The sequence below is a fragment of the Armigeres subalbatus genome, chromosome 1 (assembly GCF_024139115.2).
Source record: "Armigeres subalbatus isolate Guangzhou_Male chromosome 1, GZ_Asu_2, whole genome shotgun sequence".
NCBI lineage: Eukaryota > Metazoa > Arthropoda > Insecta > Diptera > Culicidae > Armigeres > Armigeres subalbatus.
The window spans coordinates 100,008,496-100,031,980 of NC_085139.1; the positions used below are offsets into that span (position 1 = coordinate 100,008,496).

Consider the following 23,485-nt stretch of genomic DNA (forward strand, 5'->3'; position numbering starts at 1 on the left):
ACATCTCCCGAACGTTCCTCTCATCATCAACCTTCGTCATCGTCGTAATTGATGACGACGATGGTTGATGGTCATCGCGCGCGGTTGGGTGTCCGAGCACCCATCCATTCCTTTGATTGGAAAATGGTTTCAACATGGTGGTCGTCAATCTTTCCATAGAGGAAAAGAATTCTTTTCAAGCTAAACTTGAATGTCTCCCCACCAACTGCCGCTTCCGCATCGTACCCGCTGGCTGTTGAATGCGCGCATAATTAAATGTGCAATTCATCATCGTCATCGAAGCGCGCCAAACATGGCGAACACTATTCATAGCTGGATGTGCTATCAACGCCATCTACACTGGATCGCATCATCTGCTTCGACAGGCCTCCCCTCTCAAGCAGCAAGCTCCGGCTTGCAATCATGTTCGCCTAGGTTATGGGCATGACGCAGAACTTCTCTTTTTTGTCGATTGTTAGAATCTGGTTATTTTCCTGGATTTGCTTGTAGTCATCTTCCCGCGTTCGCCTCACCGACCGCCTTCACAATCAAGTTTGCTCAGTAATTTACGCGCTCTTAAGCGTGCGGTCATTGCACCGCGCTCCAGCCAGAATAAACAACCAGACACATACCGTTCACTGGTTTCCTAGAATTCGAAGACAGCGACAACAACGCCATCGTCGATAATAGCCAATTTCCCACACTGCTTTCTCACAAACCAAATTAAACGCGATAGACAGGTGGTTGTCAAAATCGCTAACCAAACACAATGCTACTTCGCCACTCCGATACGAAAGTTTTTTTTTTTTGACGGTGGTATTGCCTTCAAACAACCGCTAGTTTGCGGTACTCGACTGCAACAAGCAATGTGAGAACCTTCAAAAACCTGCAAAATCGCACCTGCTTCGATTCATGTTTTTTTGTGCTACCAACTGGCACAGAAAGCGGTGAAATTCTTCGAATCCCATTTGCCAACCAATCGGAGCAGCCCGCTTCGCCTCCTTCGCCGCCAGTAGCAGAACCGAAAACCAACGGCGCTGCACTTTGTTTTGAATGTTTGTACATTTGTTTCGCTGTTTACCTCCCCCCGTACGCTGTCCTCTCCCTACAAATGAATTAAAATAATTTTGGTTTCTCAAGACCTATGAAAAATGTAGAACCCACTCCATGACTCACCTGCGGTTTTGATTTCTCACCGTACTCGAATTACGTTCCGACAACTGCTGCCCGCCGACCAGCAGGCGACGGTTGTGACTTTTCTCCCGCACGAACGGCTGTAACTTTGTTGGTAAACAATATCGGTCGATTGCGTTCGGGTCTTATCACGTGACCCTCACCTCGTCGCACACACGCACGCACTTCACCACCACGCCATCCCGAAGCAAAAACAATAACACACAAAAAAACGCTGACGAATGGTTGGCAGTTGGGCGAAGGTTGGGCCGCCTGGCCTGGTGGCGCCATATTCGTCGTGAAACGCACTTTTTCCGGACTCCTCCTTCTAAGTTTTCTGCCGCGCGCCGCAACACACCAAAGCGGTTCGGTTCGGTTTCTTCACGCCGATTTCTATTCCACATTTACCGCATTCTAATGCTGCTACCCTCCAACCACCGCACGGCTTGAGTTCGCGTTGGGCTCTTTTTTTCGTACGGCCGTTTCCCCCTGCGTGGTATTTTCGGTTGTTGTTTTGTTTCACTTTGCCGCTTTCGGAAACCGTGTGGCCATGGACGATGCCTACCGGCTCGCACCCCACCAAGATGATGAAGTACGGTGAGGGGTGCGGCAAGGCAAGCGAACCATCAAATCCGGTTTGGCCGAGAGCACGCACCATTTGTACGAATTTTCTGCTGGGATCTAAGCAGGCTTTTGTTTGGTTCGGTTGTTCGTTTCGTTTGTGTTGGTGCGAATTAGAGACCAAATGGAGAGCTTCGAGTATGAGCAGATGAAGATCAGCGCAAAGCAAAGCAAACTTTTAATTGATTTCTTGCAACTCTTTCGGCAAAATAGAAGATGTTTGAAATAAAAAAAAATGGTCGTAAAAAATTGAGCCACTTAGGTATTTCTTTCAAGTGAACGATATAATATATATAATGTTGTATATAAGGTTAACTTTTTTTAAGAACCAATATTTTTGACACCTTTGTCTATTTTGAAATTTTGTAACAAAAATTCAATAACAAGCTCTAAGGTTCCTCCGAACACACGCGACGTGATTCTATCGCTTGGCGACGGCGATTATGTCGCCGTTGGTATGGAAGCGTAAATGGAAGATTTTCTGCAGCGACTCAACGATAGAATCATGGCGATGTAATTGCTTAGGTCTGGGGGAGCCTAGTCCAATTTCGGCCTTAAAATTTGTCCAATTTAGGTTTGATCCAATTTTTCGGTCGAACGCGTGGAGTTGCTTTTCAACCACAATGTGCACAGTCCGAGAGCTCTAAAATTTTCAATGGTCAATTACAGTGCCGGCCACTTCCTTACGGTCATCAGAGTTGGAGAAGAAATGACGATGCAGTCACTCGCCAAGTGCAAGCCGAGTATACGTCTGCACTTGCCACGAGTTCATGTGGAATTTTATTGGAATTTGAAGGTTAGGTTCTATGGCAAAGGTTAGTCTTGGTTAACGGGTTGCCAATGTAATGGGAATAAATTGATTATTTATAGAAAACGAGCATTTCGTTCATTTCCAATTCTAAGAAAATGCTAGAATAGTTACTTAAAGATAAAGAAGAAGCTGACAACGTTATGGACTCCATTTCCAGTTTTGGCGATTGCTAGAACATAAGAAGTAGTATAGGGAAACATACAAAGCAGGAAAATGAAACAGACTTGGTTACGAGACGAGCCAGCCTTGCGCTGAAAGTCTCGCTAATAAAGATAAAAAAGAAGTACCTGGGATTGAACCCTCGACCTCCTGCTTATAAAGCAGAAGTGGTAGCCATATGACCACCAATCCCGTTACGGGAAAAAATTGTCCGTATTTCGAACAGAAATTTCTCGAATTAAGGACACAGTTTCTCCGAATTTCGAACAGTCTCTAAATTTTGGACAGAAACTCTACAAATTTCGGAAAAAAAATCTCCGGACTCCGGACTAAAATTCCCCGAATTTCGAACAGAAATTTACAGACAATCTTCGAATTTCTCCTAATTTTGGAAAGAAATTCTCCAAATTGCGGACAGAAATTCTCCAATTTTTGGACGGAAGTTCTTTAAATATCGGACAGGAATTCTCCGAATTTTGGACAAATATAATCCGAAATTGTTCGATATTTAAAAAAAAAACTGTCCAATTTTCTAATATAAAATCTTCGAATTTCGGACACATATTCTCTGAATTTTAGACAGAAACTGTCCGAATATCGGGCAGGAATTATCCTTATTTTGGACAGGAATTCTTCAAATTTAAAACAGAAAAACTACGATTTTTCAATACAAGTTGTTTAAATTACGAGCAGATTCCGATTGAAATTTCGGATAGGCATGCTCCGAATTTTAAACAGAATTTCTGTAAATTTTGGACAGAATTTCTACGAATTTTAAACAGTAATCCTCAAATATTTGACAAACTTTTTCCGAATTTTGGATTTTCCAAATTTCGGGCAGAAATTCTACAAATTCCGGACAGAAATTTTCCTAATTCCAGATCGAAATTGTCTGAAATATGAGAAGGAATTATTCGAATTTCAAACAAAATGTACAAATGTTGGACAGGAATTCTCCTAATTTGAGATCGCAAATAAGCATGAGATGAAAATTCTTCAAATTTCGGACAGAAAATGTCCGAATTTCGAGCAAAAATTCTTCAAACAGAAATTCTCATCATTTTGGACAGAATTTCTCAGGAATCCTCCGAGTTTGGGACAGAAATTCTACAAATTTCAAACAGAAATCTAAAAATTTTAGACAGACTTCTCCGACAGAAATTCTCAAAATTCCGGACAAAAAATCTTTAAATTCCGGACAGAAATTGTAAAAATGTTGGACAGGAATTCTCCTAATTTGAGACAGAAATTCTCCAAATTTTGGACTGAAATTGTCCGAATTTCGAGCAAAAATTCTTCATTAGGAATTCTTAAAATTAAAATTTTGGACAGAAATTCTCAGAAATTTGGACGCAGAACGAAAATTCTCTAAATTTCAGAACTGGAATTGTTCGAGTTTCAGAAAGTTTCTGAATTTCGGACGGAAATTCTCCACATTTCGGACAAAAATTCTCAAGACTTTGAACAAAAACTCTCAAAACTATGGATAAAACTCAAAATTTTAGACAAAAATGTTTCGATTTTTTAACAGAAATTGTTCAATTATCAGACAGAAATTCTCCAAATTCAAATCACGAAATTCAGGACAGATATTCTCGCAACTTTCGAGTTAAAATGCTCTCCAAATTTTAGTAGTACATATTTCTATGGACAGAAATCGTTAAATTTTGGACAGAAATTCTACAAAATCTGTTCCATACCGAAATTGTCTTAATTGACCTTTCCCGTCAAAAATCATATCTCGTTTTATTGTCGCAGACGATTCTTTGGCTTATTTAAAACCCTCAAAGCCTGAACGTACGATTCACGCTTTCATTTAATTACTAAAAAAATCATAACTTCTGCATTTCTCAACCGATTGTGACAATCAACCCCTCAAAACAATCGGTTAGATCTCTAGTTTCTGGAAATGGGATAATATTTTGGATTGGCCACTTGGTTCCGGAAATATTCCGGGGTGTACTGGGGTAGGTTTTTTGGCACCAGTGGGAACACTTGTTTAGCACTTCTATAAGTCAACGTGCGACATGTCAAACTTCATGATTTTCCAAAACAAGAGCAATGGAGCTCATTTTGAGGGTTTCTGGACCAGTTGGACATGTTCCGGAATCTTCCGGAATAGTGCCCCGGGGGGAAATGGCCATTTATGAAGCCTCGCTTGCGACATCTCAAACTTCATGATTTTGCAAAACAAGACCAATGAAGCTCATTGTGAGGGTTTCTGGACAACTTGGACATGTTCAGGAATCTTCCGCAATGATGCCTTATAAAGCCTCGTTTGCGAGATGTAGAAGTTCATGATTTTACAAATCAATATCAATGAAGCCATTTTTGAAGGTGTTCGGATAAGTTGGACATGTTCGGGAATCTTCCGGAGCCCATTTTGAGGGTTTCTGGACAAGTTGGAGATGTTTCGAAATCGGGAGACTGATGCCTCTGGGGGAAATAGCCATTTTTGATCAGTTATAGAGCCTTACTTACGACTTTGTTGGTTATTCGACATATTTGACATGTTTCGAAATATTCCGGATTACTGTTCCTCCGGAGAAAATACCTATTTTTATCATTTTCAAACCTTAGCCTACACAGATAGAAAAAATCGTTGAAATTTACGCTAAATATCATGCACATAAATGGAACGCTATTATTAGCGTAATTCCGCACGGGATATAGCCTAAATGTAGACAACATTTGACATGAATTATTGATATTGCGTGCCGGTTTTTAGCAAACTTGTAGGGAAGTGGACCATTTCACCGTAGTAGAGCGTAATTTTCTGCACCTAATGTTTTACGCGCTGTTTACTTTTCATTGTTTTTTTTTCTGTGTACGGTATGTCAAACTGCATGCCTTGTATTCAAAATTAAATCAATAAAATCCAAATTGAGGATTATTACATATATTGGACATGCGCCAAAGTAGGAAAAAAGTCCTGTGAAGAAAGGACAATTGTTGCATCAGTAATAAAACCAATTTTACAATAAATAAAACATCATGATTATGAAGTTTGACTTGTTGTTAAATTGCAAATTGAGTAAACGGATTTTCAAATACGTATGCGTGCCTCGTAATGACTTGCAAGCTTCTAAGCTATCAATAAAGCTATCGAAGGCCCAGAGACCATTTAACAAAATTTGGAAAGGATGTTAGAACAGTTGGTTTTTTTGTGTGATTTTTAACAGATCTTCAACGGATTGCGGGGCTACTGAAGAACCCATATTTTTTTAAGTGAACCGGTCTGAAAAATTCAACCGATTTCCGTTCAAAGTAGGGCAAATGTTGGACCTCTTGAAAAACAACACTTTTTCGATTTTTTTATTTTAAATTCTAAAAATACTTAGAGGCGCAAAAAAAATATGGGTTCTTTGAGAAATTTGACCTTGAATAAAATAAAAAATCGATTAAACAAATGAAAAATTTTGACGGGAAAGGTCAGGAAGGAGGAATTATCAGAATTTCAGACAAAAAATGTACAAATGTTGGACAGGAATTCTCCTAAAGGCTACTTTATTCCGTGCCCAAATCCCAAAAAAAACACCGCATATGTAAAAATGCATGGGGAAAAAAATCCGCGGACCAAATTCCCGAGGTTTGAGGTTACCCTAATTTGAGACAGTAGCTTCAGACAGAAATTCTCCAAATTTGGGACTGAAATTGTCCGAATTTAAAGTAAAAACTCTTCAGTCAGAAATTCACAAAATTTTGGACAGAATTTATCCGATTTTGGACAGAAATTCCTCAAATTTTGGACAGAAATTCTCAGAATTTTGAACTCAGAACAAATTTTAAAAATTGAAAACAAAAACCGAAAAAGTGCTGCACGTGTGAACCGGTCTGAAAAATTCATCCGATTTTCGTTCAAAGTAGGGCAAATGTTAGGCCAATCTTGAAAAACAGCACTTTTTCGATTTAAAAAAAAATTAAATACTCAGAGGCGTAAAAAATATGGGTTCTTTGAGAAATTTGACCTTGAATAAAATAAAAAATCGATTGAGCGAATGAAAAATTTTGACGGGAAAGGTCAGGAAGCAGAAATTATCCGAATTTCAGACAAAAAATGTACAAATGTTGGACAGGAATTCTCCCAAAGGTTACTTTACACCACGGGAAAATTTTCCGCCGGATTTTGGTCCTCGTGCCTTTTGAATGGGGCCGGGATTTAGATTTGCCGTGCCCAAATTCCCGAGGTGTGAGGTTACCTTAATTTGAGACAGTAGAATCAGACTGAAATTCTTCAATTTTGGGACTGAAATTGTCCAAATTTCAAGCAAAATTCTTTAGTCAGAAATTCACAAAATTTTGAACATAAATTCCTCAAATTTCGGACAGAAACTCTCAAAATTTTGGACAAGAATTGATCGAATTTCGAGCAGAAAGTATCCGAACTTTGGACAAAAAATTTCAAAATTTTGTATAAAAATAATTTGATTTTTCTACGGACAGAAATTGTTGAATTTTTGACAGAAATTATTCAAATTTCGAACAATTTTTTTTCTCTGATTTCCAAACAGAAATTGTACCGTTTTGCTCAAATCACGAACATGGCTCATATTAACCGAATTTTTAACCAAATCGCAGACAGAAATTCTTGGAATTTTGGATAATATTAATCCGTATTCCATACGAAAATTTTTCGACTTTTCTATCGGAAAGTCGGACAAAAATTCTTCAAATTTTGGACAGAAACTTTGAATTTCAGACAGATATTTTCCGAATTTCAAGCAAATATTCTCTCAGTTTTGGATAAAAAATTTCAGTATTTTGAACAAAAAATCTCCATATTTCGGACAAAATTCCAGGCAAAAAATAGGGCAGAAATTGTTCGAATCGTGAAAAGAAGTTCTTCTAATCTTGAGAAAAATTCTACAAATTATGAACAGAAATTCTCCGCACTTTGGACAGGAATTGTCCAAACTTTGGACAAAAATTGCCTTCAAAAAATCTTGGAATTTCGGACAAAAAATCTTCAAATTGCGGACACAAAACTTCAGATTTTGAACAGAAATTGTCTTAATTTCAGGCAGGAATTGTCCTCGAAAAACCTCGGACAGAAATTATCAGAGTTTTGGACAAAAATACAATTTGAAGTATTAGCAGAATTTTAGATAGAACTTAAGAATTCCGCACAAAAATTATTCGACTTTTCTTATTGGACAGAAACTCTGAATTTCAGACAAATATTATCCAAATTTCGGGCAGAAGTTCTCCAAATTCCTAGCAAAAAACACAGAAATTCTCCAAATCGTGGGAAGAAATTCTTCAATTTTTTAACAGAAACTCTCCAAACTTTGGACAAGAATTGTCCGTATTTTGGACAGAGTTTTTTTCTGATTTGAGGCCTAAACTTTGGACAGAAATTCTTAAAATTTCGGACTGAAACTGTCTAAATTTCGGATAAAAATTCTTCAAATACCGGACAGCAATTCTTCGAGCTGGGACAGAAATTGCCTGAATTTCAGGCAGGGATTGCCCTCGAAAAATCTCGGACAGAAATTATACGAATTTCGGATAAAAATACTTCAAATTGCAGACAGAAATTCTTTGAACTTTGGATAGAATTAATCTGAATTCTGTACAAAAATTATTCGACTCTTTTAACGGAAAGTCTTACCATTTTTTTTTTAATTTTGAACAGAAACTCTGATATTCAAACAGATAATGTCCGACAGAAATTCTCCCAATTTCAGATAGAAGTTCTCAGCATTTTGGAAATTCTCCAAAATTTAGGACAGAAGCTGTTCGAATTTCGGAAAGAAATTTTCCGAATTCCAGGCAGAAAATAACGCAGAAATTGCTCGAATCGTGAACAGAAGTTCTCCAAATCGTGGGCAGAAATTCTCTAAATTTTGAACAGAAATTCTTCAAACTTTGGCAGGAATTGTCCGAATTCCAGACAAAAAATTGCCCTTGAAAAATCTCGGATAGGAATTCTCGAAATTTCGGATAAAAATTCTCCATATTGCGGACAGAAAACTTCGGATTTTGAGCAGTAATTGCTGAACTTCGGACAAAAAATTTCAAAAAACCTTCGAGCTTGGGACAGAATTGTGTTCAGAATCTCTCCAAATCATGGCCAGAAATTCTCCAAATTTTTGAACAGAATTTCTCCAAATTTTAAACAGAAATTCTCCGCACGTGTCTTGTCTTGTCTTGGAATTGTCCGAATTTTGGACAGAAATTGCCCTCGAATTCTTCGAATTCCAGACAAAAATTTGCAGACAGAAATAATCGTAATTTGGTAAAAAAAATCTTCGAATTGCGGAAAGAAATTCTGTGAATTTTGGACAGAAATAATCTTAATTTCTTATACACAGAAATTGATCGAATTTCGGACAGAAATTCTCCAAATTTCGGATAGAAATTATCAGGACTTTGGACAAACATTATCCGGCTTTCGGACAGAAATTGTCAACATTCCGGGCAGAAAATTGAACAGAAGTTGTTCGAATCGTGAAAAGAAATTCTCCGAATCATGGGCAGAAATTCTTCAAATTTTGTACAGAAATTCTCCGAATTTTGGACAGGAATTATTCGAATTTTGGACTGAAATTTTCCTGATTAGTCAGAGCTTTGGACAGAGATTCTCTAAATTTCGGACTTCAATTGTCTAAATTTTGGACAGAAATTATTCAAATTTTGAACATGAATTCTTCAAATTTCGGACAAAAAACTTAACATAAATTCACCAAATACCGTCCGACAGAAACTCTCCTAATTTTGGACAGAAATTCATTGAGTTTGTTGCACAAGTTGTCCGAATTTTGTACAGAAATTGTCTGAATTCAGGTAAGAATGTTTCATGAAAAATCTCCGACAGAAATTATCCGAATTTAAGACAAAAATAATACAAACTGCAAAAAAAAATTTGAATTTTGGATAGAATTAATCCGAATGAAAATTCTCCAGATTTCGGACAGAAATTTCGTGAACTTTAGACAGCAATAATCAGAATTTCTTATAAACAGAAATTGTTCGAATTTCGGACAGAGATTCTCCAAATTTCGGATAGAAATTATCAAGACTTTGGACAAAAATTCTCCACATTTCGGACAGAAATTGTCTACATTTCTGGCAGAAACTTGAAAAGAAACTGTTCGAATCGTAGGAAGAAATTCTTAAAATTTTGAATAGAAATTCTCCGAGTTTTGGATAGGAAGTGTTCGAATTTTGAACAGAAATTTTCATGATTTGAGGCCAAAACTTTGGACAGAAATGTTTCAAATTTTTAACATAAATTCTCCAAATACCGTCCGACAGAAATTCTTCTAATTTTGGACAGAAATTCTACGAGCTTGGGGGCAGAAGTTGTCCAAATTTTGGACAGATTTTTTTTTGAAATTCAGGTAAGAATGGTTCACGAAAAACCTCGCACAGAAATTATTCAAATTTCAGACAAAAATTCTTTGAATTTTGTATACAATTAGGTAATCTGAATTCCGTTCAAAAATGTATCGACTTTTCTAACGGAAAGTCGGACAAAAATTCTTCAAATTTTGGACAGAAACTCTGAATTTCAGACAGATGTCTTACTTTCATGCATGTTCAAAACAAACAGCATGATAAGAGCTGGGATATTTACAAAATCAACCTTATTGCATGATGGATTTAATAAATGTTTGCTTCATGAATTCCTTAGCCCTCTATAAAATGCATATGTTCCAATAGGTAGGAATAGGAAGTAAGGATTACTAAAAAGATCAGAACATTTATAAAAAATCCTTTTCTAGAAATTCTAACGTTTTTCTGCTAGATCGAATCAATTCACACAAACCAAAAAAAAAACTAGATCCAGTAATTCACGCACTAGTGGATATCCCAATAAAATCCATCTCTCAAGTGTGTCAGTCAGGCACTGATTGGATCAAAAAGAACCCGGCTTTGGAGTGGATCGAATGACCTTCGGAATTGCCATTAGACGTTGGTCGGTGATTTGAAAGAACTTCTGAAGTTTACATGAAATTCAACTTGGACAGAATTAGTGGAAGGTAGGAATAGCGATAAGACAAAATCGTATCAAGAAAAAAAATCTACTCCGATCATATTCGGATCAAAATATATCAATTATTGGAATTATCGGTAGTTTGGTAAAATTGGTTGACGTGGTGCAATAGATTTCAACTTTGAAGTAGATCAGTTGCCATCATTACGGAAATCACTCGATGCAGATTCTCGTTTTCAGTATGTCTTTAGATAAATGCCTCGTTTAAAGCTTTACTAGATTATATAGACCCAAAATAAAATATCAAACTAAAAATATCAATGAATATTCAACGGCTTTGCTTTGTCTGGTTTAAAGGAATCGAAAATGTCACTGAATCAAATGCGATCGTTATGGTCCGTTTTTGAACCTCAAATAGTTTGCTTGTATAAAATGAGATAATTTATCTCAAATTCAAACAAACTCCCTATCGCTACTTCCGAGTATCTTTTATTTGAAAACGGCTTAGATTCCTTAATCACGACCAAAATTTTTACGGGTTTTTTACAGTCTACTCTGTGTTTCGCCTTTGGTGTGTTGAAGTCCTCATCTAGGGCTTCTTCCCCACAAACTTGTTCCATTTTTCTTTTCATTTATATTTTCTGTTTCTTACTATTTTCCTTTTCCTTTCCTATCAGGTGAATGATAAAAAGTCAGTGAAGATGCTCTCTGATACTTGTATCAGTTATTTATGGAATAGGGACTTTCAGAAATTAGTCAAACCGTTGATTACGGATGTAGTCCCTGAGGGAACCGTTTGGTAAAAGAAGTCACAAAAAATCAAAAAAAAAATTCAAATGGTATCCAATTTCTTCAAATTTCGGACTGAAACAAACTGTCCTGATTTCGGACAGAAATTCTTCAAATTTTGAACATGAATTCTCAAATTTCGGACAAAAAAACTTCGAATTTCAAACAGAAATTGTCTGAATTTCTGACATTAATTCTCCAAATACCGGACATAAAGTCTCCCAATTTTGGACACCAATTCGTCGAGCTTGGGACAGAAATTGTCCGAAATTTGGATAGTAATTGTCTGAATTTCAGGTAGAAATTGTCTTCGAAAAATCTCGGAGAGAAATTATCCGAGTTTTGGACAAAATTACTCCAAATTACAGACAGAAATTCTTTGAATAGAATTGAATAGAATCAATCCGAATCCCGTACGAAAATTATTCGACTTTTCTTAAAGAAATTGTTTGAATTTCGGACAGAAATAGTCCATATTTCCTCTAAAAATCTCCCACGGACAGAAATTCTCCAAATTTGATAGAAATTGTTTGGATTAAAGAAGTTCTACAAACCGTGGGCAGAAAATCCCCAAATTTAGAACAGATTCTCCGAACTTTTGACGAAAATTGCCCTCGAAAAATCTCGGACAGAAATTCTTGGAATTTTGGACAGAAATAATCCGAATTTCGTATAAACATTGTTCGATTTTTCGAACAGAAATTGTCCAAATTTTGGATAGAAATTTTTAGAATTTTGGACAAAAAATTTTCACATTTCGAACAGAAATTGTCCACATTCCAGGCAGAAAATTGGACAGAAATTTTTCGAATCGAAGAAATTCTCCAAATCGTGGGCAGAAATTCTCCAAACTTTGGACAGGAATTGTCTGAATTTTGGACGAAAATTGACCTCGAAAAATCTCGGACAGAAATTCTTGGAATTCCGGATAAAAATTCTCCAAATTGTGGACAGAAATTCTGTGAATTTTGGACAGAAATTGTCCAAATTTTAGACAGAAATTCTCCGAATTTGAGGCAGAAAATTTGATAGAAATTGTTTGAATTAATGAAGTTCTACAAATCGTGGGCACAAAATCCCCAAATTTAGAACAGATTCTCCGAACTTTTTACGAAAATTGCCCTCGAAAAATCTCGGACAGAAATTCTATGAATTTTGGACAGAAGTAATCCGAATTTCGTTTAAACATTGTTCGACTTTTCGAACAGAAATTGTTTGAATTACGTACAGAAATGGTCCAAATTTTGGACATAAATTTTTAGGATTTTGGACAAAAGTTCTCAACATTTCATATAGAAATTGTCCTTATTTTGAACATAAATTCTCCAAATTCCAGGCAGAAAGATAGGCTCGAATCGAAAAAGTTCTCCAAATCGTAAGCAGAAAAGCAATGAATTTCGTATAAAAAATGTTCAACTTTTCGAACAGAAATTGATAAATTATTTGCAAGCGTCTTAGGGGAAATGTTTACACGGTTAAACGACTAAACTTTCACTAATTAGTGGAAGTAAAAGGAAAAAGTAAAAGGAAGAACAGAAATTGTTCGAATTTTGGATAGAAATTTTTAGGATTTTGAGCAAAACATTTTCAGATTTCGGACAGAAGTTGTCCAAATTTTGGACAGAAGTTCTCCGAATTCCAGGCAGAAAATTGAACAGAAATTTTTCAAATCGAAGAAATTCTCCAAATCGTTGGCAGAAATTCTACAAACTTTGGACAGGAAAATTGCCTTCTAAAAATCTCGGACAGAAATTCTTGGAATTCCGAAAAAAAAAATTCTCCAAATGAATTTCTATGAATTTTGGACAGAAATAATCCGAATTTCGTATAAACAGTGTTCGACTTTTTGAACAGAAAATTGTCCGAATTTCGCACAAAAACTGTACAAACTTGGCATAGAAATTCTTAGAATTTTGGACAAAAATTCTGCACATTTCGTACAGAAATTGTTCGAATTTCGGACAGAATTTCTCCAAACTCCAGACAGAAATTGTTCGAATTGTGAACAGAGATTCTCCAAATCGTGGGCAAAAATTTCTAAATTTTGAACAGAAATCCTCCAAATTTTGAACAGAAATTCTCCTAACTTGTCTTGTTTTGTCTTGGAATTGTCCGAATTTTAAACAGAAATTGAAAAATCTAGGACAGAAATTCTTCCAGATAAAAATTCTTCAAATTTTCGGAAAGAAATTCTCAAAACTCCAGTGAGAAAATTGGAAAAAATATTCGAAATGTGAACAGAAATTCTCCAAATCGTGGGCAGGTATTCTCCAAATTTTGAACAGAAATTCTTCGAGCTTGTCTTGTCTTGTAATTGTTTGGATTTTGGACAGAAATTGCTCTCGAAAAATCTCGGACAGAAATGAGCAATTTCTCGAAAAATCTTGGGAAATGAACGAATTTCGGACAGAAATTCTGCAATTTTTAAACGTGTTATCGGAATTGTCAGAAAATTTAAAAATTTCAGACAGAAATCAACAAAATTTCTAACAGAAATTATTCGAACTACGAACAGTTAATTCGGCACCAACATTTCAAAAGGGCGAAACTGCTTTTGTAAACAAGAGCTTCTTACATCGCTGGTGGGCTAATTTGTGCCCACCCACGCAATCCAACACCACTGATGGAAGCAGTAGACCCTCTTCTTTCATTGCATGGCGCTGGATTGCGTGGGTGGTCACAAATTAGCCCACCAGCGACCTAAGAAGCTCTTGTTTACAAAAGCAGTTTCACCCTTTTGAAATGTTGGTGCCGAATTCTCCGAATTCTGTGAAAAAAAATCTCGTGTTTTGAAAGCAGTTTTTGAAACTATTTATAATTTTTGTTGAAAAAAATTTTGTTGAACAAAAAAAATTCAACCCAACTGCAGTCAGCTAGAAGAAGATGAAACTTTTCGAAACCATTGAAAAATCCAAAAACGTATCGAGTTGATAACTCATCTCTAATCATGCTTTCTCTTCTCTTGCATCCACAGGGCCAAACCGCGTCTTTCGCCCATTGGAGGCCGACGGACGTACACCGAGGACGAGCTGCAAAGCGCACTCCAGGACATCCTGAACGGGAAGCTGGGCACACGGCGGGCCGCGGTCCAGTACGGAATCCCACGATCGACGCTGCGCAACAAGGTCTACAAGCTGGCGATGGAGTACAAGCGCGATATGCTGCACAGCGTGCCCCTGGATGACGACGACGACGACGATAAGGACTCGCTCGAGGACGACAGTGTTGGCAGCCCGGCCAAGTACAATCAGCAAGCTCTAGCCGAAGCCTATTTGCGCCTGTACGGTGGCAGCAGTAGCAGTACCCCGAAGCCCGAGCCCTCCTCCACACCGTCGACACCTCCCCAGCAACACCCCACTCCAGAACCGCCGATGCTGAAACCCATCCACCCGCTAACTCCGCAGCCACAGCAGCAAACCGCCACACCGCAGTCCTCTCCGTTGGCAGTGGCTGCCAACAGTCTGATCGATCCCAGCATCTTACTGCAGCTGCAAAGCCTACTCCTTACAGGAAACCTTCCACGGCTGACGAACCAAGCGGCACAATCCGGCAATCCAGAGGAAGCGGCCGCAGCTCAGGCAGCGCTCGCAACCCTCCCCGAGCTGTTGAAAAAACTTATCCAGCAACAGGAATTGATCGCTGAGCAGATCAAAAAGGCCGCCGGCGGCCCCGAACCACAGCGGCCTTCCGCCAGTACCCCAACTATGAACAACGGTCAACCAATCGATCCACGGTTACTCCCATACCTGCAGCAAAACAAGTCCCGAGCAGCGTCCGGCACACCGGAAACCACCACCTCCTCCATGGACCTAAACGACGGTGGCAGTGACGACTCGCAAGTCATTTTGAAGGTTCCGTCCTACAAGCCAGTCCCCAATCAGGCCCCACTGCCGACTACTGCCGCAGCTGCTGCACTGCTGGCGGCCAGCAAAAATGGTGATCATCACAATCTCTCCACGCCATCCCCGCCGACCAACAGCTCACCTTCGGTGCGCGATCTCAGCAGTTTGGTCGTCGGAGGTCCTGGCCCCAGCCTCAACAGCAACCCAGCCCCACGACCAATACACGCAACTAGTCCCCAGCAACCGAGCTCTGCCCAAACCGCAAACCACCTGTCCGTGATATCGCCTGCGATGGGCGGCATCCGGCCTCGCAGCAATTCCCAATCTCCTCCGAGCATACTTGGCAGCAAGTCCATGCTATCCATCAACGAAGTCATCGCCAGGAGTATAAGCAAAAACTTCCAGCAACATCACCAGTCCGATCTGATCAAACAGCAGATGGAGTCGATGGAGCAGCAGTACAAACGACCGACCATTTCCGTCATCAAGAACCTGGGCGGTACGGACATTTCGCGCTTCGGCACCAATCCCAACATCACGCAAATGACTGCACAGCAGCTGGCAAATACCGGTACCGGAGGCAAGGGAACGAGACCAAAGCGGGGCAAGTACAGAAACTACGACCGAGACAGCTTGGTGGAAGCGGTCAAGGCGGTTCAACGGGGTGAGATGTCAGTGCATCGGGCAGGCAGCTACTACGGCGTTCCACATTCCACTCTGGAGTACAAGGTCAAAGAGCGGCACCTGATGAGGCCTCGGAAGCGTGAACCCAAACCACAACCTGGGTTGGACGGGCTGAAGTCAGAGCTGGGGGGAAGCAGTGGCAGTATGAGGACTTTGGATAAGAATAAGAGTATGGGAATGGGATCTGGTGCGAAGTCTCAGCAGATGAAGAGCCAGTTTCCGGGAGCGTCTCCGAATGGCGGTCTGAAAATGCCGATGTTCGATCCAACTATGGCTTCACAGCTACCGTATCCGTCACCATTCATGTGGCCCCATCCAGCTGGATTCTCGGGATTACCGATGGATTTCGGTCGGCAGGCGGGAGCGAGTTCTGGAGCTGGGAGTTCGAGTGGCGCCTCGGGGATCATGCAAAGGTTTCAACCGGACCAGCAGGGAGGCAAACTTCCCGGCGCGGGGAGTACCAACAGTGTGACTGGTGGAGTAGGGCCAAAAACTGCTCGTGAGATTGCCGAAAGTATATACGATGGAACGAGTACAAATGGGTCGTTTTTGGACGACATAATTCGGCACAGTTTGGACAAGAAACCAGGCGAGATGCAACACGGAGCTCTGTTCGATCAGTTGATGAAAAGCAACCGGTCGTCGCAACCGCAGTCGCAGTCATCGGGGACAGAGGATCCCGCAACAGCAGCCCTTCTTGCCAAGGTCGGCACTAAACGCAGTGCCACCAGTCCGCTCAACTTCCTGCCAGACATGATCAAACGTGAACGCGCCAGTCCGGATGCGTCGTCCACCTCGTCGACCAGCAGTAAGCTCGGCTCCGTCAGTTTCAACGACCACCACCTCCAGCAACAGCAGCGACATCTAAATACCTCCAGCGAAAGTCTGTTTGAGAGCCAGCTTGCCAAGAACAATCTGGCCGTCGAAAACCTCATCAAGCTGCGTGAGGATCTCACATCGATGTCTGCGGCGCATCACCAAAATCGGACGTCGATGGAAGATCAACACAACGGCGGTAAGGACGATCTATCCCCATCCGTTAGCGATCAGCTCCAGCAGCAACAGCAGCTACACCACCATCAGCTACTTTCGCAACGGCTCGTTACCAAGTTGCCAACCGACGATGGCAGTTCATAGAAGTGACTGCCGCCAGAGGCGCTGCTGTTGTGGCGCTCCCATACGTTTCTAGGTTAGAGGAAAGGCAGAGACAGAAAATGTGAGAGCGACACAAGAAGGGCAAAACAGGCGCAGAGAAGTAGTTCAAATATTATTATTGTAGTTAAAGTGAAAGTGATTGCAATTTATATTGGGTTGGTGACAGCTTTTTATCCACGCTCGCGCGCACACACCTGCACCACCGTGTACGTGTGTGGGTGGGCAGCTCTTTTAAACTGGAACGAAGCAACCCAAGCAAAAACGGAAAATCAAAATAGCAGAATCAATGAGATGATGATGATGATAATTTAGTGCAAGAAAGAAAATCGCGAAAACTAGTAAAAAAGAGAATTTTTAAAATGCGAATTAGAGAAGCAGACACAGAAGTAGAAGAAAACAGAAGACGCAGAAGTTTTTGACAATCGACAAATAGGCTCTTGTAAAATTCCCCCCTTTTCACAAGTACACAAAACGCATTACGTGAAGCATGGAACAAAAACAGAAAATCGCATATTTTGGACCGCTTCATTCCTCATATTCCGCGCTACCCACATGAAACAATAATCGAAGAAAATAAATAAGACAGTAATCCGGTTAAAAGATGCAAAGAAATAGACACAACGGCGCAAGACAGATGCAGTCGTCGAGCAAACAACAGTAAAACAAACTACGGGAAGTCTGATTTTTATAATACGAAGCACCGCTGTCTCGAGCGCGCTCAAACGGTGATTATTTTTCGAGACACAAACCAGTTGCAAACGGCGGAGGAAGATTTTCTATCATTTTACATGCATATGTAGGTACCACACATCAACTGCTGGAACATCTAACAACACGATAATAACCAACCAACTAACAAGTATACCGGTTAAACGCCTCAGAAAAGTCAGAAACAATTTAGGCCAAACGATTTCTTTTTTACGATTTTTATTTTTCGAGATTTTTCGGAGCTGAATGAGACCCTGGCTGAAGCTGTGCGGAGCGGAGCGATTTGACATTAAAACGATAAGTTTTGTAGGTCATACAATTCCGAACATTCGGATTCAATTTGAGTTTTTTTTTTCAATGAATCACTTTTTTGATGAATCAAAAATCAAATCATATTTGATTTGTTTCAACTTTCGATTTTATCACTGCAGTAAAATCGTTTTCTAATGGAGGCAAATCTTATCGTTTCACAGAGCCACGAATCGTCAATTTTTGTGCACTGATGAGGCAATGAATAAGCGTAATATTTGGCAGTGTGAAAACGATTTATTATTTGGTTTGCGGTTTGACATAATGATTTGTTTGATTTTAGACGACGCAAGCCAAATGTAAAATTAACTTCCGTAAAATGCCGCTTCACACGATATTTCTGAAAAGTTTATTTTGTAGAATTTTCATAAAAATGACAGATTTTTCAATAACGCATTCTCAAAATGACTTATGAGTTTTGTAAAAAAAATTCAAACATCAATTGCAAATGCGATAAGTTGACGTTTGAATCTTTGTTTACAAAATCACATCAGTCGTTTGGTAAAATTGTCATCAATTTGAAATAAATGCACAACAGTATCAAGGAAAAGTTTATTCTTTCTTTGTCTCCGATTGTCAAAGAGTAATTTAAATCGCAATAGACCATGCCTTTCTTGAAATTTGATTATTCGTTATTCATAAATCATTAATCGGGAAAAATTGCACAAACAGTGGAGGAAAAAATTATTCAAAAATGCCGGGGATAGCTCGACGGTAAGTCCACGCTGCCGGAGCGGCCCCATTTATCCGCAACTCAATTAAAACAATCCCCACTCACGCTCGTTACTCGCACTCACACAAACAAAGCTCTGATCTCCATAATGACTGCGAATTAAGGAGCTATGCTACCGCTTTCCCGAAAGAACGCAGTGAAAAAAAATCGATCAAACACGCAATTATCCGAACCCTCTCAATACTCGTTGCCTATTTCTGAAACGCAACGACGATGGATGGTTGAGCAACCGCAGAGGCATAAAAAATCAACCCTCATAATTTCATTTAGTTTGCGTGTATCGTCAACGTCCCGTCCCCACAACTTTCAGCGGGGGGTCAATTCAGCCTCCGAATGATTGTATCTTTGGTTCAACTTCATCAAATGCAGAACAAATAAACGACTGAAGCAGCAAACAATATCAACCCCCTTTGGACGAAACAAAATCACGTTTGGACCTTTAAAAATAAGCTATTTGAAAATCAAAACATGCATAAAAACACAATTTTGCACATTTTGTAAACAAATTTCCAAAAAAAAATCAATGTCGTGGCTAAGTAAGAAAATCAAAATTAAAATTAAACCCAAAAAAATGTATCGATCTATGAACTAAAGAAACAAAAGTCGTATTTGTTGTTCAAAATTCTAATCCAAGATAATATCAAAATCACAAAGTAAATGAAAACGTGGATAGCAAGTCGTGAACATATTAGTATATATATTTATGTTTATCTTTGAGAGGGTATAACAAAGAAAAACAAACATTTTATGACAGTCGTCAAGATGGAAATAAAGACAAAATGGCGTCTGCAGTAAAGTAACTCTATGTTTCGACGTTTTTATCTTTAAACAAAAGCAAAAATCATCCACCAAAAATATTTGTGTACTATTGTCAAAACAGATATCAAAATTTAAACAGAAATCGAAAATATCAAGTCTCGTAAACTCGGTGTTTTAACCTAAGGTTACTATAGAAAAGGTAGGCGAATCGTTCTACCGGCTTTCATCCGGAAGCGCCAACAGTGGGTAAAATATGAAAAAATAAGTGTTTCGCATCTCGTAAAATATCATTAGGCGGGCGCTTGCCTCCAGCGCCGACTCACGGAGTTATAACTATCAGATTGAATCGATAGAGCAAAAGTCCTTAACCCCTCTTCTTCCCGTACCACATCATCCCATACTTATCATCATCCATCGGAATCAAAACCCAAACACCCGCAAACGGAAACATTTGCGCTTCACCGACGACGGTAGGGCGTGCAAAATTTAGCAACCGCGAAACAGGTGACCTACATGTGAAGGTCAAACCAAAAAAAAAACACAGTCAGCGGTTTAAAAAATATATTATATATGTGTGTGTCTTCACGTCACGTATACCTCAAAAGTAAAGGCAGAAAATGAGATAAGAAAAGAAAAAACAGAAAATTAAACCTATTAACTGAACAAAAAAATCAAAACAAACAAGAAATACAAGAAAGTAAGTTCATTTTTTTTGACAGTTTGCATATTAAATCACAATAACAACAATAATGACAGCAGAGTGCGGCACCTGAAATGCGAGTGTTTATGAATGGATGCATCAAGGCGGTTTGTTTACATTTCGTAAATGGATGTCTATATAAGCGCCCTGCCAAAAAATGCTGGGCTTCTGCATTGAAGTTTGTGTTTGGAATTTGACTTACAAAAGGTGAGCTTATTGAAAATTATTAGAAATTATAACAAACAGCATCTTGCGCAACTTCATAAACAAACGAATGTTGAGTGCCGTGCCGCTGTAAACAGACCTGCATTAATTTTCTGTTGTTCTATTCCCACAAGCACACACACGTCAACGTACCGTGAAATCAATATCTACCGGACAAAGCAAAACAATAGATTCAAGCCACAAGCAAGAGACTAGTTTTTCGTTTCTTTACGTCAAAAACAAAACAACAAAAATCATGAACAAAACGCCATTTTAAATTTCGTACTACTTCAGCGATAGGGCTGTTAAGGCATTATAACTTTAAAAATCTTAGGAAAATAAAAAGAAACAAAAACAGAGATGAAAGACAGAAAAACACAAGTTAAAAATTTAAAACATGGAGAAAATTTTATATGAAGGTAAAATTATACATGAAAATATTATAATTAATTATTGAAAAGTATATTTATACACTATCTGTGATTGATAATCCAAAATTTTGATGTATATTTTTCTCTAAAAATATGAAAAAACCAAACGCGAATAAGCCATTTCACGATGATGTTGTGCTTAACAGGAAACCAACACTAGAATCGTGTTTAGAGAGAATCAAAATCACACTTACAAGGGTACTTTTAGAGGATATCTTCGTCGTAGCAAAAGCAAATCTCCGATCAAAGCAAAATCAAAACAAATCGAACCTTTTGGTGTATCAGATCTAGACGTTGAAAAAAAACGAAAACAAAAACGCGGCGAACGAAGCTAAAGGTTTAAAACGAAATTTCGGTTCAGAATTAACATCAAACCACACAAAAAACAGTAAATCAACAAGGCAATAGAATCAGCAATCCGTATACAAGCATAACACAGACAGTGTTGACGTTTTGATCAGTTTCAACGGACTCGTTTGGTTCTGATTAACACACACACACTCACAAAACCTACTTGTAACAGGAACAAACAATAGCAGGCATATTCGAGCGCAAGGCGTTTGGTTCAACTTTCATTTTCAAACCACCACACGAATGATTTCAATTTCTTACGTTCTAACGCAAAACAACCAACGGGGAACTACGTTTCTTGTGTTGTCAGTCAGAGAAAGTCAGAGGCGAAGCGGACGAAGCTTGAGAGAAAATTAGATAACTAGGAGATATCGACTTGTTTTTGTTAGGCAGAAGAGAAAAAAAAATACACACCGGAAGCGGAGACAGAAAAGGAGGGTAATTTAATATTAAAAAGTAAATAAAAAAAGTGCAATTAGAACGATATAAACCGTAACATATTCGTTATTTATATTAAAGAAAACAAAAAAGGGAAAACATACAAGTGAGGAAACGATAAAACATGCGAAAACCTTGAGAATAGTGGAAAGAGAAAAGAAATAAGAAAACCACATAAATTAAAATATATAGGGAAAATTATTTAATTCTATATTTACAAAACAAAAACCAACCCAAAAACAAAAACGCGAGAAAAAACGGAAAATAAATACCTATAAGAAACTAAACAGAAGGGTAAACAGCGATGGACAGCAACATAAAGACAAACACGAGACGGTCTTATTGAACGAAAGCAAAACAAGAACTGAATTTGAGGAAAAACAGCAAATCAAACAACAGAAACGTTTTGTGTTAAAACCAGAAGCAAAGACATTTTGAGCGAAGTGAGGCACCGGAAGATAATTCCTATCTAAATCGAAAACAAATCTTCAACTTTTTTTTCTAATCACACTCACAAACACTTAGTAATCGTTTAAAAAAAAGCTTAAGTGAAACTGAAAATCAAAAATTTTATTACTTTTATAGATTTTTTTTTGTGCGGCGAGGCCCCGTTTTCCAGCAGCTGGAAAACTGGCCGCCTCGCCAGAGCCGCGGTATAGCTATAGTGCAATCATTTGGTTCCAGTCGCAAATGGATGGAACCGCAAACGCAATTTAGGATCTACTTTTTAACGCTACCTACTTGTACTTGTAATTTCTTCTAGGGACCCGGCAGTCGACGGGAAATTAAAGATTCTGAAACAGCCAAAATAGCAAAAAAAAAAGAAAGAGTCGAAGAATAAAACAACGTGCGACGCATCAGAATGCGAAAGGAATTTCCCGACCCGTTTTGAAAAGGGGAAACCATTTTTCAAAAGTTTATTTCTAGGACGAAGCACATAAATGAAACTGTTTACTGGATTGAGGACAAACTGCAGTTATGACGAAGGTCGGTAAGGTACGAGCACTGTTGGTTGCCAAAAATCATTGTTGAAAACAAATTCCACATATTTTAGTTAATCAGCTTTTAACCAGCGCGGCCACCACAATTCAATTTTCGATAGGGAGGATTTAGTTTGGAACTTGCTTTGTGTCGTTTGACAAAAAAAAACGATAATTTTCTATCATCACATCATCAGGATGTTAAATATGATGTCTCGATGAAAGATGATCGCCATTTGCCGATTGAGCCGGTAAGATTGCATCCTAGCTAAAATTTAGTTGCTGGGACCAATATATCGCGTAAAATACGTACCACTATTGACGGCCATTTCTATGGAAATGATTGATGATTTCTATTCCAATGTTGACACTCTTGATGTGATTGTTTTTGATTGACATAAAAACGGTAAGTTTGTGCCACGCCGAAATGAAACACGAACAAAACCCTATTGTTTGTTGAAATATCAGCAAATGACGGACTGTGAAAAAGGGAACTTTGTTTAGCAGTCCTGAGCAGAATTCGCTCAAGATTCTAAGCAGAATCCACTTGGGATTGTAAAAAGAATTCGCTCGGGACTTTGAGCAGAATTTGCTCAGAATGTTGATCAGAATATGTTTGAGATTTTGAGCAGAGTTCGCTGCAGAATATTTGCAAGGATCGCTCGGCATTCCGAGTAGAGTAAACAAAATCCACTCGAGATTCTGAGCAGACTCCGCTTG

General features: G+C 38.7%; 1 protein-coding gene across 5 annotated transcripts in view; it reads left to right on the forward strand.

Moving 5' to 3' along the window:
- Positions 1–22,909, forward strand: part of LOC134203541 (mushroom body large-type Kenyon cell-specific protein 1) — a 479,310-nt gene extending 456,401 nt beyond the window's left edge. For all 5 annotated transcript variants that reach the window (XM_062678393.1, XM_062678401.1, XM_062678408.1 and 2 more), the window contains one exon: positions 14,446–22,909. In XM_062678393.1, coding sequence (XP_062534377.1) covers positions 14,446–17,134 — 2,689 coding nt within the window. In that variant the 3' untranslated portion in view covers positions 17,135–22,909. The remainder of the gene's footprint in view (positions 1–14,445) is intronic.
- Positions 22,910–23,485: the final 576 nt, after the last annotated feature.